The sequence below is a fragment of the Podarcis erhardii genome, assembly GCF_964252035.2.
Source record: "Podarcis erhardii genome assembly, chromosome: 1".
In the NCBI taxonomy this organism is placed as follows: domain Eukaryota; kingdom Metazoa; phylum Chordata; class Lepidosauria; order Squamata; family Lacertidae; genus Podarcis; species Podarcis erhardii.
Window position 1 is genome coordinate 131,098,255 of NC_138497.1, and position 17,716 is coordinate 131,115,970.

At 44.5% G+C, this 17,716-nt stretch overlaps 1 protein-coding gene across 2 annotated transcripts in view; it reads left to right on the forward strand.

The window, feature by feature from the left end:
* The window catches only part of PARD3B (par-3 family cell polarity regulator beta), a 636,273-nt gene that overhangs the window by 291,381 nt on the left and 327,176 nt on the right, over positions 1 to 17,716 (forward strand). Inside the window, exon 16 of one of the 2 annotated variants that reach the window (XM_081859338.1) lies at positions 5,196 to 5,240. The exons of the other annotated variant lie outside the window; for it this stretch is intronic. Coding sequence (XP_081715464.1) covers positions 5,196 to 5,240 — 45 coding nt within the window. The remainder of the gene's footprint in view (positions 1 to 5,195; positions 5,241 to 17,716) is intronic. 2 annotated transcript variants of the gene reach the window in all.

The window sequence follows — 17,716 nt, forward strand, 5'->3', positions numbered from 1 at the left end:
ATCCTTTTGAGAATGCAGGAATTCAGCTTGGAAATGCTCTTTGACCCAGTCTTAGACCTTGATTTCCAACCTTTGCTGTGGCAAGGTTGATGAATAAGCCGTGGTCCTTTTTTGTTGTGGTTTAGTCGTTTAGTCTTGTCCAACTCTTCATGATCCCATGGACCAGAGCACGCCAGGCACTCCTGTCTTCCACTGCCTCCTGCAGTTTGGTCAAACTCATGCTGGTAGCTTCAAGAAAACTGTCCAACCACCTCGTCCTCTGCCGTCCCCTTCTCCTTGTGCCCTCCATCTTTCCCAACATCAGGGTCTTTTCCAGGGAGTCTTCTCTTCTCATGAGGTGGCCAAAGTATTGGAGCCTCAGCTTCAGGATCTGTCCTTCCAGTGAGCGCTCAGGGCTGATTTCCTTCAGAATGGATCGGTTTGATCTTCTTGCAGTCCACGGGACTCTCAAGAGTCTTCTCCAGCACCATAATTCAAAAGCATCAATTCTTCAGCGATCAGCCTTCTTTATGGTCCAGCTCTCACTTCCATACATCACTACTGGGAAAACCATAGCTTTAACTATACGATCTACCTGTTATGAAATAATAAATAATTTTGATCAAGCTAGGAAAGCAAAAGGACTTTCGACTTTGTGCGCTCATTTACCAAAGATACACTGTGCCAGTGGCAGCGCTTGTCATTCACACAAAAAATTAAAAAATAATGCCCTTCTCCCCACCTACACCCGGTGTCCACAGAATCCTTTTTTGACTGGATTCTGTGTGAGCTGGAGGCAAACAAACTGGAACCAAGAAGCAGGAGCTCCCGGCTTGGGAGATGCCTGCTGGCAACTGGCAGCCAGGAGACTGCCGGGCGACTCGGGCTCTCCAGGATCGCGCCCTTTCTGCCCAACCTCTGCCCTGCCGCTCTTGGGGGACGTGCTCACAACCTGCTGCCTTGCCCCTGACCGACCTGCTCGCTGGCCGAGGGGGATGCCCGGCTCCGGTTCACCAGCCTCCCCAAACATAGCGCCCCTCCTGGCGCCCGGCCACCCCCTTGAGCTCTGCGCACACCTCTCAGGCACCCGCCGGCTTGGATCGCCACGCCGATACGCCACACCTGCCTGCAGCTCAGCATGGATGGGGAGGCTCAGAGGGGAGCCCTGGCTGTGCTGCTGCTGTTGCTGCTGCCTGCCGTCCTGCCTGCTGGCTGGTGCTGGGTGCCGAAGTCTCGCCAACCCCTCCTGGAGCCTGCCCACAGCAGGACACTTTTGTTTCTTTTTCCTCCCTTCTTTCGTAAACGAGAGATAAGGCATAAGCGTGGTGTCTGACATAAGCATAATAAAAGTTAATTTGGGGGCTAAACTAAATTTGGGGGGCGCTGGGCGGATCTTTGCACCCCGGTGGTGCGTATGCTAAAGACGGCCCTGACTCTAGTCTAAGCTGGGGACAGAAGCTTTCAGTCTCATTCCATGCTTGGAAGAGGACGAGAGGTGAAAGGTAAGCCTATGATGTTCTTGCTCTAGTTCATAATTTAGCATGACATCTGATTCAGGCCTATAAATGTATAGAACCAGTCTGTGCCCTAGCACTGATAAGTGTTTTCATTAACCAAGTAATGCAGAAGTAATAGTATGTTTCTGAATATACTGTCAGCTGCATAGAAGTATCTTAGTAAAGCTAAAGGGACCCCTGACCATTAGGTCCAGTCACGGACGACTCTGGGGTTGCGGCGCTCATCTCACTTTATTGGCCGAGGGAGCCGGCGTACAGCTTCCGGGTCATGTGGCCGTCAGGACTAAGCCACTTCTGGCGAACCAGAGCAGCGCACGGAAACGCCGTTTACCTTCCCGCCGAAGTGGTACCTATTTATCTACTGGCACTTTGACATGCTTTTGAACTGCTAGGTTGGCAGGAGCTGGGACCGAGCAATGGGAGCTCGCTCCGTCGCGGGGATTCGAACCGCCGACCTTCTGATCGGCAAGTCCTAGGCTCTGTGGTTTAACCCACAGCACCACCCGTGTCCCCATAAGTATCTTAGAAGTATCTTAAGAGAGTCTTACAAACTGGCACACACACAGGGTATAACGCATTTTTCCTTTCTTTTTACCGCGCCTAGCTTGATTTTTTGAGAATAGGCTAAATAAACTTCCGTTCCTCATTGTTCCCCACATTTAACACTGAAATCTATTTCTTAAGTATTTAAAGATGATTGCAGTGTAGTTTGGAAGTTATCCTAGGTTTATAAATACTTACTTTTAATGTATAACTGTAAAGTCAGTCCATTACATTAGAGATGAAGAATGTCCACTTACGCTAAAAAGAGTTCCCACTCAAAAACAAAACAGCTTTAAAAAAATTATGTAAAAGGATGGTTTCGAGCCAGAATTTGACATGTTTTCTGTGAGTAATATGCAGCCATCCCTAAATGAGGAAAGGCTGCGGTGGATAAATAAGAGCTGCTGGAGTCATGTTATTGGCACAATCATTGACTTAAAATTAATTGATGGTGCTATATCTTTATTATGCTGAAAGGGCTGTGTAAGGATAATATCCATCTGGAGAGCTAGCATCAGATTTTCACCCTGCCTGCAAATATGTTCAGATCAGGGAAAGTAATTTATTTAGATCCTTAAAAGCATGCAAGAAGTGTTTGTATTTGGAAACAGGACCTTGACTGATTAATCTGCTTTCTAGATGGTTTCGGTTCAGCTTTCTACAGATAGAATACTTGTGAGGTTTTTAGTGGGGGTGCTAGTTATTTTTCATTGTGCCGTAGCTTGTCTAAATCTGTTTATATTATAGCTCATCTAAGCTTAGTATCTCTTAGCCCTTCCTTCCCTTTGAACATATCTGGCTCTAGTATTGAGGCAGGAATCCTACACTGTTGGAGTCTAGGGAAAGCACTGGGCTTCAGCCTGGAGGGACCCAACAAGATTCAGAGGGGGAGTTGGCAAGGGCGGAGGAAGCAGGATACAGTGCAGGCGGGCGACCCTAGGTGTCAGCATTGAGGGGGGTGACAAAATGCCTGGCTGCACTCACCGCGGGGCCTGCAGTGCGCCTGAGCCACGCGTCTCTCCTGGGAGAGACGTGGTTGCTTGGGCGCACGCAGGCTCCGCATTGCTTAAATGGTCCGCTCGCTGCCCCCCCCCCAGCTGTAGGGCGGCTGAGTAGGAGGAGGCAGGCAGACTCTTCAGAGGCCCCACGGAGCATCCTGCCCTGGTTTGACCCGCCCCCGAAGGTGGCTGGCCCTGCCCCTGGGAATTGGGTCCAGTGCTCTCTGCCCAGGCAAGGCAGCACTTCCAGAGAAGCAATGAGACATGTCCACCTAGACTTAGCATCTGTTAGCAGTTTATAGCCAGTGTGGTGTAGTGGTTAAGAGTGGTAGACTCTTAATCTGGTGAACTGGGTTCGCTTCTCCGCTCCTCCACATGCAGCTGCTGGGTGACCTTGGGCCAGTCACGCTTCTCTGAAGTCTCTCAGCCCCACTCACCTCACAGAGTGTTTGTTGTGGGGGAAAGGAGAATGTTAGCGACTTTGAGACTCCTTCGGGTAGTGATAAAGCGGATATCAAATCCAAAGTCGTCGTCTTCTTCTTTTTCTTCTTCTTCTTCTTCTTCTTCTTCTTCTTCTTCTTCTTCTATATATATTTCTGCAGAAAGAGAGGGTTTATTACAAGTAAGTGTCTCATCCATTCTTCCTTGGTTTTAAACTTTTGGGTGGGTATGCAAACTTTTTAGAAAAACGTCTCGTCTCCACTGCAGTTGTGAACTCCTCACTGCTGATCCTTGAATCATGGCCCTTGGCTCTAGACCGGGATCTTCCCCACCAACCCTTTGCCTCGTGAGAGCTCTTGGGCTGAATCAGCTGCTTTCATGCTGCTGAATCGGTACTGTTACTCTTCTTTAAAAGGTTGATCACTTCCCTACTTTCCAATAAGAGCACATGCTGTTGAGTTTTGGGGCAGGAACCGAGACACTCAGGCCTCCCTGAACCACCTATGCTTTTAAAACAATTAATAATAACTCAAAAAACATGCCTTGTTTGGCAGGGTCTCTATTTATATTAAATTATAATAATATCATAACCTGAAAGCCAAATGGGTGTGGAGTGAGCCTCTTAGCATCCAATAGTTCCCCCCTCCCCCCGAGAAATAAAAATAACGTTGTAAATAGTGGTGACTAGTTCATTCATGCAATCCTTTGAAAGAACATACATGAATTAGTTGTGATGTAAGCTAGGAAGCTTGGGTAAACAAGGCTTGTTTTTCGAGTTATTGTTAATTGTTTTAAAAATAGGGACACAGGTGGTGCTGTGGGTTAAACCACAGAGCCTAAGACTCGCCAATCAGAAGGCCGGCAGTTTGAATCCCCGCAACAGGGTGAGCTCCCGTTGCTCGGTCCCTGCTCCTGCCAACCTAGCAGTTCAAAAGCACGTCAAATTGCAAGTAGATCAATAGGTACCACTCCGGCGGGAAGGTTAACGGTGTTTCCGTGCGCTGCTGTGGTTCGCCAGAAGCAGCTTAGTCATGCTGGCCACATGACCCAGAAGCTGTACGCCGGCTCCCTCAGCCAATAAAGCGAGATGAGCGCCGCAACCCCAGAGTCGGTCACGACTGGACCTAATGGTCAGGGGTCCCTTTACCTTTTTAAGCTAGGAAGCTTGGGTAAGAGAACTATGAACAATTAGCACTTCTCTAGATTTAAGTGTTCTGCCGAGAGACAGTGGACTTATTGGGGAACTTAAATGTGGGGCAAAATGGTGGGTCTTCGTCAACATACAAGTCAGCCGTGAGCTTCAAACTTCTGAATGGTGTGTAGGTTTCAAAATGGGAAGTTTAGCAATCATGCGTATCAAATATGTATGGATAAGGACTTGTGTCAGGATCAGTCAAGTGCAGACAATCCTCTTGCACACTGAACATTGTATGCTTCCCAAAACTGTGAAAAAGACCTGTGTGTATCTTTTTGTAGATTATAACATATGATGAATTTGTATACTCCTTTGGCGTTTCTATAACATAAATAGTACATACCTTCCATTGGCTTCTAGGAAATATTTTTTATACGTGTTTTGGGCACCAAAAACAGGACCTTAACAAGTTTTCCTAAGAAAGGATTAAGCGCTGGTGGAAAACTGAGTATCTGTTAAATAAATGTTTGATTCATGACAATATCTGTTAACTGTTTCTCTTTTTCCCTCCATTTTCTTCAGTGCCAGATGAAAGCAATGTTTGCTTGTTGACTGAACATAAACTAGGTAAGAAATTCTTGGTTTGGCTTAACTATGCTGCACAGAGTTCTTGTCTAAAGTTGTGTGGGGTTTTTAAAGTGTGTCTTCTTGTTCACTGAATGGAACTGCAAGTTCTTTCAGGAGATCTTGGAATGTGAATTGAATGAAAACTTCTTACTTCATAATTTGAGTTGGCCTGAATGCACTTGTTTATGTGAATCCATGGATCATGCAGAGAAAAATATTAAAGTCCATATTTTTCCCTCAACTCCCCTTACTTTTCTGTTCCAAAGTATTTAGTATCTATTGGATTCAAACTGGTCCTGCAACATGGGGTCTGGGAGGGACAATAAATATATCCCTTCTTCATACTGGAAGCATTCCCACGGTGAGAGTTACTCTTGACTGCATCAGGCAAGAAGCTCACAAGCTAAGAAACATTTTTAAGTTCTCCCATGCAAGTTTAGAAAATTACTTAACTTCCTCAGAAACAGAATGTCAGAGAGAAATATTTTGGTACCTTTTCTACTTATCTTCAGAAGCTATGCCCTGTTTGAAAAGGGTATGGGACACTTAGTCATTTTGTATAAGTTAAAAAGATTTGCAAGCGTTAGAAAAATAGTGTTATCACATTCATATGCCCTAAAAATGACCCCCCCCTCCAGAATTAAAGTATATACAAATAGTGAATAATTCTAGGAAATACATGACATTTCTATTCAGCCTTTTTGACATTTAGGCTGCTCATATTTCCTCAGCCAATACCCCTTTAATGTTTCTTGTCTTCCACCCTTCCCATCTCCACCAATCCTTTCCTTCACCTGTACACTAAAGAGGTTTTCTCATTTATTTGAAACTGAGGTTCTTTCTCAGCTGGTACCTTCCGTTTTCCTTGCACCTGAAATTTCTGTTTTCTCTTCATTGAGGAGAATACAATAAAGTTTCCAAGAAGTGACTCATCATTTGGAAAGGCGTGCCTTGTTATTACTCAGAAGGAGGCTTGCAAATATTGCAGCTGCCTTAAGTTTGCCAACGATAAATGCAAGCCCTTCCTGTCAGTCCACATTGGAACAAATCCCATTGCAGACATAAAAGTTGGCAAAGAGTTGCTCAGAAAATCAAGAATCTACCATTTCAAGCTCCAAGTGTGGGTGGGTGGTTTTTTCCCTATCCATAAGTGTCAAGAGCAAATTAGAAAGACAACAACCCTGGGTTTCTGAAAAACAGCCATCAGATTACAGCTGGTCTTCTTGGACCAGCTGTGGGTTTTATAATGTTTTGTGATGGGCCTTCTATCTCCTCTTTATTTATTTATCCATACATGCACAGCTCTGGGGAGCTGCTGTTCCTGCTTGTTGTTGTACGTAATTTCACTAAAACTATTGAAGGGGTTGACAGCCCTCGGTTCCAAACATATCCACATTTTTTATGATAACATTCTTGCTGTCTCTACCACTTTCTCCTGGCATGTAGTATGACACGCTCAAGGCTGTCCACAAAAAATTGGCCCTTACACCTATGAGAAAAAATAACAACTTGAAACAGCCCAGAATTGCTGGTCACACTTTTGGGGGGGGGGGGGCGGTACATTTATAGAAATGGAAAGCAAATGTATTCCTTTTAAGAACCATATGGATTTCCAGACACCTGCCAGTGGCAGTATTTACAACTGAAACATGTATTAGTTTTTAAATGTAATCCACAGTGCTTTTAAATTGTGCCCTCCCCCCAATATATTACAGAATCTACTTTACTTACCCACACTACCCAAACGGATACAATAGCACAGGGTTTCCTAAACTTGGGTCTTTAGATGTTTTTGGACTCTCCCACTGGTCCTGCTAGCTAGGGATGATGAGACCTAGGTTAACTTACAGAAAGATTGTAAAATTTAGGAATGTTAGAAGGATGCTGGAATGAAGTTATGTGGTTTTAGCAGAAATGTTATAAAGGACTAAGTAAAAATGGATTGTTAATTGGTGAAAGAAGAGAATGTAAAATTACAGTATATTAAGATAAATTATTAGGATAAAAACAAAGATGGAAAGGATTTGCTGAAATATCTAACTGAACTAGAATACAAAAAAGGGAGGTGTGAGGAGGTCAAGGAAACAAGCAAATGAAAGATAAGTTATGGGAAGGTTTGATTTGTTTTTTAATTGTTTGTATTTTTGTTTGTTTGTTTGTTGTTTGTTTTTGTTTGTTTTTACTTATTGTGATGTATTGTCTTGTTTTTTTGCTTAATTTGGTGTTTTTTCTTTTTTCCTTTTGTAACCTTTAAAACTTGAATAAATATTATTTTTTTTAAAAAAAAAGAGAGACGTAGTCCAGACACTGCCGGAAATCCTAGTTTGGGAAACTGCTATAGCCAATTGAACTATAGCCAATGGAAAGCTGTGCTCTCTTTGCTTAAAGCCTCTGCCCTGTATTTGAGATTGCACTCCACAGAGCAGAGATTATTTTTTTGGGGGGGAGAGACAATACATTCCTCCTCCAGCTGCAGGCAATGTCCTGTTGCAGGCGGGTACATACATAGTGTGGTACTGCCATGTTGTTGTTTTCCTTTTGGACAGAGACTACTGTCTGTATTCCCTTGTTCCAGGAAACAGAACAAAAATTTACAGGCAGTGACTTAGGCATTCCCTATTGGTTGCCAAACGCATCATTTTTTTCAGCATTAGAAAAGTAAACACCATCTTGAGAACCCATTAGTGTAGACTGGGCAGGTCCTTACTCAGTATGCGTGAACTTGCTGCATATTGTGGATTGCAGATTTTAGCTTTGTTGTTGTTGTTGTTGTTTAGTCGTTTAGTTGTGTCTGACTCTTCATGACCCCATGGACCAGAGCACACCAGGCACTCCAGTCTTCCACTGCCTCCCGCAGCTTGGTCAAACTCATGTTCGTAGCTTCGAGACACTGTCCAACCATCTCATCCTCTGTCGTCCCCTTCTCCTTGTGCCCTCCATCTTTCCCAACATCAGGGTCTTTTCCAGGGAGTCTTCTCTTCTCATGAGGTGGCCAAAGTATTGGAGCCTCAGCTTCAGGATCTGTCCTTCCAGTGAGCACTCAGGGCTGATTTCCTTAAGAATGGAGAGGTTTGTTCTTCTTGCAGTCCATGGGACTCTCAAGAGTCTCCTCCAGCACCAGAATTCAAAAGCATCAATTCTTCAGCTATCAGCCTTCTTGATGGTCCAGCTCTCACTTCCGTACATCACTACTGGGGAAACCATAGCTTTAACTATATGGGCCTTTGTTGGCAAGGTGATGGCTCTGCTTTTTAGCTTACCAACCTATATAGCATACTTATATGGCCAAATCTTTGAGTGCTGACCTACTCCCCCCCCCCCCATTTTCCCCTTCCATCCTGCGGTTATTTTAATTTGCATTAGCGCTGTTGTTGTGTTGATATAAACAGGAAGATCCAACATTCAATATTAATTTAAGTTTTAACCAACAAACAGCACAAATACTGTTCTTGCCTGGAGGTCTAAGATGACACAAAAGGAAAAAGGGGTGAGAAAGAAGAGGCAAACAAGCCAACTTAGGCACCAGTTCTTACCATTCATGAAGATCTCAGAAAGACTAGGTTGAATGGAGGAGAGTGGAATGGCATAGCACTCTCATCTTCCCCAAAGCAGCCGCCTGGTGCAAATAATTCCTAATAATATTTACTAGACGCTTTCATCTGGCTAGACAGTTTACTATTGAACCCACAGTGAACTGGAAGCAGTGAGTCTTAAATGGGGGCAGCAAGCCGAAGAAGAGACCTGGAGGTGAATATTTCCCCCTGTCCAATCTGCAACATTTCTAGACAATACTTTCAAGGGTGTAGGAGGCAAAGTGGAAAAGTAATAAGCCCTTTGGGGTATGTGGTGTAATGTTGGGATGGTGGCAAGGTCACTGAGCCACAATTGCTGCAAAATACCACATTCCAGCAAGCTGCGTTTACATGGGTGGTTAGTGCTGTAGTGTATTTGCCACAAAAACTCACGAGATGCCTCTCTTAATTTGAGCTGTTATAAATGTGCAACTAACTGTTGTGTGTTATAGTACTTAGAATGGAATTGGTAAGAAGGATTTATGTACAGGTTATTGTTTATGTTGGGCAAATGCTGCCCTTTCCCCTCGTTTATGCAAAGTCACAAATGGTATTCCATTAGCCTCACAGCTATTTGCTTTATTTTCATTTTTCATATGGCTCCCTCTTTCTTTCTTTTCCTTTTTCCTTTTGATTTAATGCTTGCGACTCTCTTAATATGTATTGACTGTCTGCTGAGCTCTCTGCTGACACAGCTCTTTAAAATGATACAGTACTGGAGAAAAGCTGATGAGTCCTCCTTTACGAGCTTTGACATATTAATTAGCAAAGTGGACCAAAAGAAAGAAACCTTTGCTATTTTCTATTTTAATTTTCTAAAACACATGTATATTGAGATTTTAAACCAATAGCTCCCATCAAAAGGACTAATGCGTGTCGGGAAGACTCCACGTTCCAGCAGGTTAACACAGTGATCTTTTCCACTTCCTAAGACCACACTGGTTGCCAAATTATGTTCCTTTTTTTCCTGGATGTCTGTTCTTTTAGAGAATCTGATGGTGTTATCATTTGTTGCATGAACACCAGAAAAAGTTGAATTCTCAGGAGTGTAAAGTTGGATGTAACCACAGTTAACTGGACAAATTGCAGTGAATCTTAGCTATGATTAACAGAAACCATACTTCCCTAAGCTGTCTTAGTGGCAGGAAGGTAAATGGCATTTCCATGTGCTCTGGCACTCGTCACAGTGTCCCATTGTGCCAGAAGCAGTTTAGTCATGCTGGCCACATGACCCAGAAAGCTGATTGTGGACAAACACTGGCTCCCTCGGCCTGAAAGCAAGAGGAGTACTGCAACCCCATAGTCACCTTTGACTGGAACGGGGTTCTTATATTTGCCTTAGTTTTAATAACTATAGATAAGATTTGCCACATTTTAGGGTTTGGTTGTAGTGTTAACTGTGGGAGTTTCCAATCTTCTCTTCATGTGACCATGCAACCGGGGGAAGGAACGAGCACATGTTCCCAAGTCTCGCTGTGGCACATCCTTGTATTGATAAACCATGGTTTAGCATTACTGTACTTGTGATCCGTGTGCAAAGTTTAGGTATTGCTTACGTCCCTTAATTTGTGTTCTGCAGTAGATGATTGTTCACATATTTGGAACCTTAATTTCTGATGAGCTGTTTTTTCAGGACTCTCAGTTGGGGGAGAAAAAATGGCTTATGAAAGCTATACAGTGGTACCTCGGGTTAAGTACTTAATTCATTCCGGAGGTCTGTTCTTAACCTGAAACTGTTCTTAACCTGAAGCACCACTAGCTAATGGGGCCTCCAGCTGCCACCACTGCGTGATTTCTGTTCTCATCCTAAAGCAAAGTTCTTAACCTGAAGCACTATTTCTGGGTTAGCAGAGTCTGTAACCTGAAGCATATGTAACCCGAGTTACCACTGTCTAGAACATCTTTTCCAAGACATCTTTCATTCTTAGGCTTTTGTTAGTTTTCTATACGCTTAATAATTCTAACCTTAATGCTTCCTCTCACTTTATCCAGAACTGAAGATTAGCTAACTGGACAGTGATTGTTTGGATCCCCTCCTTAATCCCATCTTTAGGTTGTCTACTTTCCAATACCCTGGTATGGAGACAGACTTTTGCAACAAGTTGCATATTTTGTTAGACAACCAGCAGTTTCTTTTACTTTTTCCTTTAAGAACTATTGCGTCTGTGCAAACTGGACCTCGAGACTTGTTAATTTTCAAGAAACTTCAACTCTAGCCAACTTTATTGGACTTTATTCTCCTGTTAAATTCAGACGATAATAAAATCCTGGTGCACCATCTTGTCCAACATACTATTCTCACAATGGCCAGCCAGATGTTTGTGGGAAACCCTTAGCACTCTTCCCACCCTCCACTGTTTCCGACAACTGTCATGATACCAGTTCAAGCACGGTATCTTTTCTACATATTCCCTAACAAAGGCAGACACAAATAATTAATTTGGATACTCTGAAATATCCTTCTCATCCTTTAGAACTCTTTTCACTCCTTTGTCATCTAACGATCGAACCACCATCCTGTCCAGCTTCCCCCTGATATATTCTAAAGATTTATTCCTGTTGGTCTTAATGTTTTTAGCAATAAAGGTAAAGGGACCCCTGACCATTAGGTCCAGTTGTGACCGACTCTGGGGTTGCGGCGCTCATCTTGCTTTATTGGCCAAGGGAGCTTCCGGGTCATGTGGCCAGCATGACTATGAGCAGTGCACGGAAACGCCGTTTACCTTCCCGCCGGAGTGGTACCTATTTATCTACTTGCACTTGACATGCTTTTGAAGTGCTAGGTTGGCAGGAGCAGGAACCGAGCAACTGGAGCTCACCCCGTCGCAGGGATTCGAACCACCGACCCTCTGATCTGCAAGTCCTAGGCTCTGTGGTTTAACCCACAGCACCACCTGTGTCCCTCTGTTTTTAGCAATATGTGGCTCCAAATTCTTTCTTTTTTTTTTGTACTCCTGTCATCAACATACAGAGTTTTGGCAGAGTTTGTGCTGCTCCCTATTCTCAATTGGGGAAGGCTTCCATTTTCTGAAGTCAGCCTTTCTGCTTTTTATAGCTTCCTTGCCTCTGTTCATTAATCACGCTGGCATCATCTTGAATTTTTTATTTTTTTTAGTACATTTCCTAATCTGTTGATATACATTCTAGCTGAGTTTCTATCATAATGATTTAAAATAGCTTCCCAAGTGCCTTGGAGAAAGTTAGCCCATTTAGTTCTCCCTTTCAGCTTCCTTCTAAATAATCACCCGCTTTTGAAATAAAATGCGACGGTGTTGGACTTTCTTCCCAACTTTTCATGTGCATTGAATCCGATAGGGAATAGAGTCTAGCAGGAAGTGAGAAAAGGAAGGACTGGAGTCAATGTCTAAGTCAAACTTCCCCAACCTGGCGTCTTCCAGATGTTCTTGGACCATATCTCTCATCACTTCTGACTGTTGGAGGCTGATGGTGTTGGTGGTTCACTCCCATTATAGAATCATAGAATCATAGAATCATAGAGTTGGAAGAGACCACAAGGGCCATCGAGTCCAACCCCCTGCCAAGCAAGGAAACACCATCAGAGCACTCCTGACATATGGTTGTCAAGCCTCTGCTTAAAGACCTCCAAAGAAGGAGACTCCACCACACTCCTTGGCAGCAAATTCCACTGTCGAACAGCTCTTACTGTCAGGAAGTTCTTCCTAATATTTAGGTGGAATCTTCTTTCTTGTAGTTTGGATCCATTGCTCCGTGTCCGCTTCTCTGGAGCAGCAGAAAACAACCTTTCTCCCTCCTCTATGTGACATCCTTTTATATATTTGAACATGGCTATCATATCCCCCCTTAACCTCCTCTTCTCCAGGCTAAACATGCCCAGCTCCCTTAGCCGTTCCTCATAAGGCATCGTTTCCAGGCCTTTGACCATTTTGGTTGCCCTCCTCTGGACACGTTCCAGTTTGTCAATGTCCTTCTTGAACTGTGGTGCCCAGAACTGGACATTATGAATTATGAATGAATGAATCTTTATTTGCATCAGCCATCGGCCATAGCAATAAAACAACAGTACGATATACAACAAATAGAAATAAAAAGTCAATTATATAAAATACATTTTACAGTTTTGAATCAGTAGTCAAATAGTGGATCTTATTCTGATTGCCCCAGCTAAAAACCTTGCAACCTTTGCTGTCACCTGCTCATCTTGATCTGCCAAGAGAAAGGACACCGTGGCAGTGGTTGGGTGACCCGGAATGGACAATAAAAGAGGGGTGATAATCTCATTCCTCAAGTCTTTATAAAGAGTGCAAGGGCATGTGCCACCAATTTGGTACTGCCATCTCCACAGGGACATAAGCGTTTTTCGTGTGGAATCTGTTGGAATCATTCCTCAAGTACCGCCGAGGGCAATACATTCAATCTTGTGAGAGTAAAAGTGTGTCTGTATTTTAGAATTGCTAGGTTATGCAGATAGGGTGCCAGAGAGTCGAAATGGGTAGGTGGAAAATAGTCATACCAAGGGCAAAATTTCCTTATTGTGGCCAAGTTGTTCTGATGCTTGATATCATTTAAAGGTAAAGGTAAAGGAACCCTGACCATTAGGTCCAGTCGTGACCGACTCTGGGGTTGCGCGCTCATCTCGCTTTATTGGCCGAGGGAGCCAGCGTACAACTTCTGGGTCATGTGGCCAGCATGACTAAGCCGCTTCTGGTGAACCAGAGCAGCGCACGGAAACACGTTTACCTTTCCGCCGGAGCGGTACCTATTTATCTACTTGCACTTTGACGTGCTTTCGAACTGCTAGGTTGGCAGGAACAGGGACGAAGCAACGGGAGCTCACCCAGTTGTGGGAATTCGAACTGCCGACCTTCTGATCGGCAAGCCCTAGGCTCTGTGGTTTAACCCACAGCGCCACCCGCGTCCCTAATATCATTTAGGCGCTGACAAATTAGACTGTTTGCTTTACTAAAACCCAAAGTGAGTAGCTGTTGTGGTGATAAACCACAAGAGTAAAGTTTTTGATAGACAATGTTAGTCCAGGTGCTCTTGTGACAATCCTGCAGCACTAGGGATATTAGACCAGGAGGATTTGAGTTTAGGTGAAGCCAGTAGTTAAGTGTCCTACTCCAAATCTGTAATTCTACCGAGGGAATTATCTTTTCTTCCCTCCATCCTAGCCCTGTCCAAGAACGGCCATAGCTGGAGTATTAGTCACAGCTGGTAAAAAACACAAAAAAAACCCTCCCTTGACCATTGAGGACACCTTTGCTTCCAGTGACAGTGTTGAATCTAAGCTACATACTTGCTCCTTCAGGGAGAGTGCAACTTTGTCAGGAACAGGCAACCTGCCAGTTTCCCAAACTTGGGAACTGCTTGCCCATGGGGCTTCTGTCTTATTAGGATTCAGCTTCAGTTTGTTGGCCCATCACCAACCCCTCAAGCAACTGTTTAAAACCATTGGGGTCGAGATGGTACCCTGAGGGGAAGCCCATATGCCAGGGGGCTGACATACAATCACTCAAAGTCACTCTGTGTTAATGGTCTTGCAGGAAGGAATGGCACCACTAAGGGAGAGTGCCACCTTTTCCCACAGAGCTGGTCCAGGAAGACAGCATGGTCAGCCATCTTGAATACCTCTGAGAGATCAAGTAACAACAGCAGGACTGCACTCCCCCTGTCAGGATTTACAATCTCTCCCTCACACCAAGAGAGAACAGGCTGGTGGTTTTATAACGTCCAGATTTATTGCTATTTACACAGTAGTTCAGTCCGAGTACACCGCTCAATCTTCCTCACTAGATAGGTCAGTTGAGCCCACTGGAGTGTGGAATCTTTTCCAACAGGAAATACGCCATCGGCTGCTGCTCCTCTTGTGGGCTTGACACCAAGCCTGAACTCTCCAAAAGTGAGGAAATTCCGGAACAGACCATCCAGCTTGCATCTCCTCCTCTGAAAGCGTGTCTGAAAGTTGCGGCTCCTCTGCCTGCCTTAAATTTCTCTGGGAATTTATGACTAGTATTCCAGGGGAGGAGGGGCTTGCTTCACTCTCTGCCTGTGAAGAAAGCAAACCTCCATCTCTTTCTGCCTCCCCGCTCCTTGGGCCTCAGATCCCTCACTTTCACTCTGGGAAGGAACATTTCTGACACCCCCATCCATCAGAGCATAGCTGTCAAGTGTCCCTTATTTGAAGGGACAGTCCCTTATTCCAGCGCCATGTCCCGCTGCTGTCCCTTATTGATGGATGTCCCTTAAATGATGTCCCTTAAATGATGTCCCTTAAATTTCAAAGGAAGCAGCTCCTCTCCCTCCCTCCCTGCCGGCCAGGGAGGAGGGAGGCTCCAACTGTGTTGCTTGGCTGCGTTGCTCACCCAATAAGAAGTCTAAGAACGACTGGGGGGTGGAGCTTGCATGCCTTGTGTGTGGCTAGTTAATGCAAGCTGAGGGGGGTTTTGAATGCTGGACACCATTTTGTTGCATGTGCTGCTGCAAACTTTGCAGTGCAAAGCCAGGCCGGGGAGCCATCTTAAGTTGAGGCTACATAGGCCTTGTGGTGCATGTGATTCAGATTCTATTCAGTTGAACCTCTGGTTACAAAGTTGGTTGGACAGTATTCTTGAAGCTACCAGCATGAGTTTGACCAGACTGTAGGAGGACAGGAAGACTAGAGTGCCTGGAACAGGTGAGGCTGCAGGTCCCTTATTTTGGCTGCTGGTCCCTTATTTTCAAATCTGTAAGTTGACAGCTATGCATGAGAGTGACCAGGGCCAATTCATCTCCAAAGCCGGTCAAGATGATCTGTATCTTCCAAGAATGTTTGTAGCATGGCCACTACTCTCTCAGTCAACTTACCCAGAAAAGGAGTGTTGGCCATTGACCTATAATTGTCCAGCGCAATTTGCTCTGAAGTTCTCACCTTTAGGGAAGTTGTATAATAGCCCCTCTTAAAACCAGAGGCATCTGTCCTTCTAGTAATGAGACATTTACTAGTCTGAACCCGTGCAGTGAAACCTCCCTGGCTAGCTTTAATCGGCCAAGGGTCGAGAGATCATGAGGATGGCTGCATATCAGCAAGTACTTTGTCCGTGTTCTCAGACTGCATTAACTGAAATTGATCCCACAAAACTCTCTCAGATAGCATATTGGACACCTCATTTGGACTTGCTATAATATCAGCATCAAGGTCACTGTGAAGTCAAGCAATTTTACCCTCAAATGCAGGCAAACGAGTCACGCTGGGTAGCCAAATATCTAGTGCTTGATGGACTGAAGCACATGTCAAAAGTCCTCGGACAACTTTAGAAAGCTCCATCTCTTGCAAATCACCCCATATCTTGGAAATCATGAATTATATGCAATTCTGCTCATCAAAGGGTGCTCAAATGGGAAACTCTTTCACAGCACCTGGCTGCAAAGCACCTGCAAAATTCCCAAATGATCTCAGCTTGGCAAATAAACATTTCATTTCTGTACTGAAATCCTCTTATATTCAAAAAGACTTGAATCTTGCAGATACATTTTTAAAACTCCTCTGCTGTTAGACTGCCTTCTAGTCTTTTAAGAAGTTGCATACCCTATACAAACATGCTGACTTTAGAACAACAACAAAATTATGAAATCTTCTGAACAAAGGGAGGGAGGAAAATAGCCTTGGCAGCTTATGCACCATGTCAGAACATGCTTCTGTTGCAGCAAAGCCATTTAGAATTGTGGAGTGCTTTTTAATTTGCTCTATATTACCCCACCATTGACCTCTGTCTCTTAGCTCTATGCCTCTAGTCAGTGAGTGTCTTTTCAAGTTCCCGTCCTGGTTGAGAGGTCAGCAGATATGCAGGAGGATAGCAGTGGGTGGAGGTTTGTGGGGGGGGGGGGTCTGTTCCATAGAGACTTGAAAAGTTGGCTCTCGTCACTGGCAAACTCTGTGAGCTACTGCATGCCACTAACGAAACCTGCAGTTGCTGATGAGTTCCTAATTTTCCTTAATCCTTTCCCTGCAGATGCTAGATTTTTTTTCCTGCTTGTGACACTCCTCTGGCAGTGGGCATGCTGGAACCACTGATGCCTTGGACTTAATGAAGTTGGAACACTTCCCGGATAATACATCTGCCCTCCTAGTTTTATACCTCAGAGGACAGGAGGAAGATTAACAGAGTACTACTTTACTCTAGTTGTGATGCAGACTTGTAGAATTGGCTACTGTCAAATGCTCAGCAAACAGGGTGGTGTGGTTCACTCCCATTACCTTACCTTTTCACTCGGCGTCTTCTCCTCCCTCCATCCTTCCACTGATGTGTCCACAGGTAGAATGTTCATAAAGGTAAAGATAAAGGTTAAGTCAAGTCGCAAACAGCTCGGGGGTTGCGGCGCTCATCTTGCTTTACTGGCTGAGGGAGCAGATGTTTGTCTGCAGACAGTTTTTCCAGGTCATGTGGCCAGCATGACTAAGCCACTTCTGGTGAAACCAGAGCAGCGCACGGAAAGGCCGTTTACCTTCCCGCCAGAGCGGTACCTATTTATCTACTTGCACTTTGACGTGCTTTCAAACTGCTAGGTTGGCAGGAGCAGGGACCGAGCAACGGGAGCTCACCCCGTCATGGGGATTCAAACCGCCGACCTTCCGATCGGCAACCCCAGAGGCTCAGTGGTTTAGACCACAGCACCACCCACTCATATCTTGATGTTAAAGATCTTGAAGCCTTCTCCTTAATACACAGCCTTCTCATAATCAGCAAATTTTTTGCATGGGGGCAATCAATCAGGCAGCTGTTTCATTCACTTTCTGAACTGAGTTTTAGTTTAACTCAGTGTTTCTGAAACTTGGGTGCTTTTGGGACTACAATTCCCATCATCCCTAGCTAGCAAGACCAGGGGTCTGGGATTATGGGATTTGTAGTCCAAAAGCAGCTCGAGACCCAAGTTTGGGAAACACTC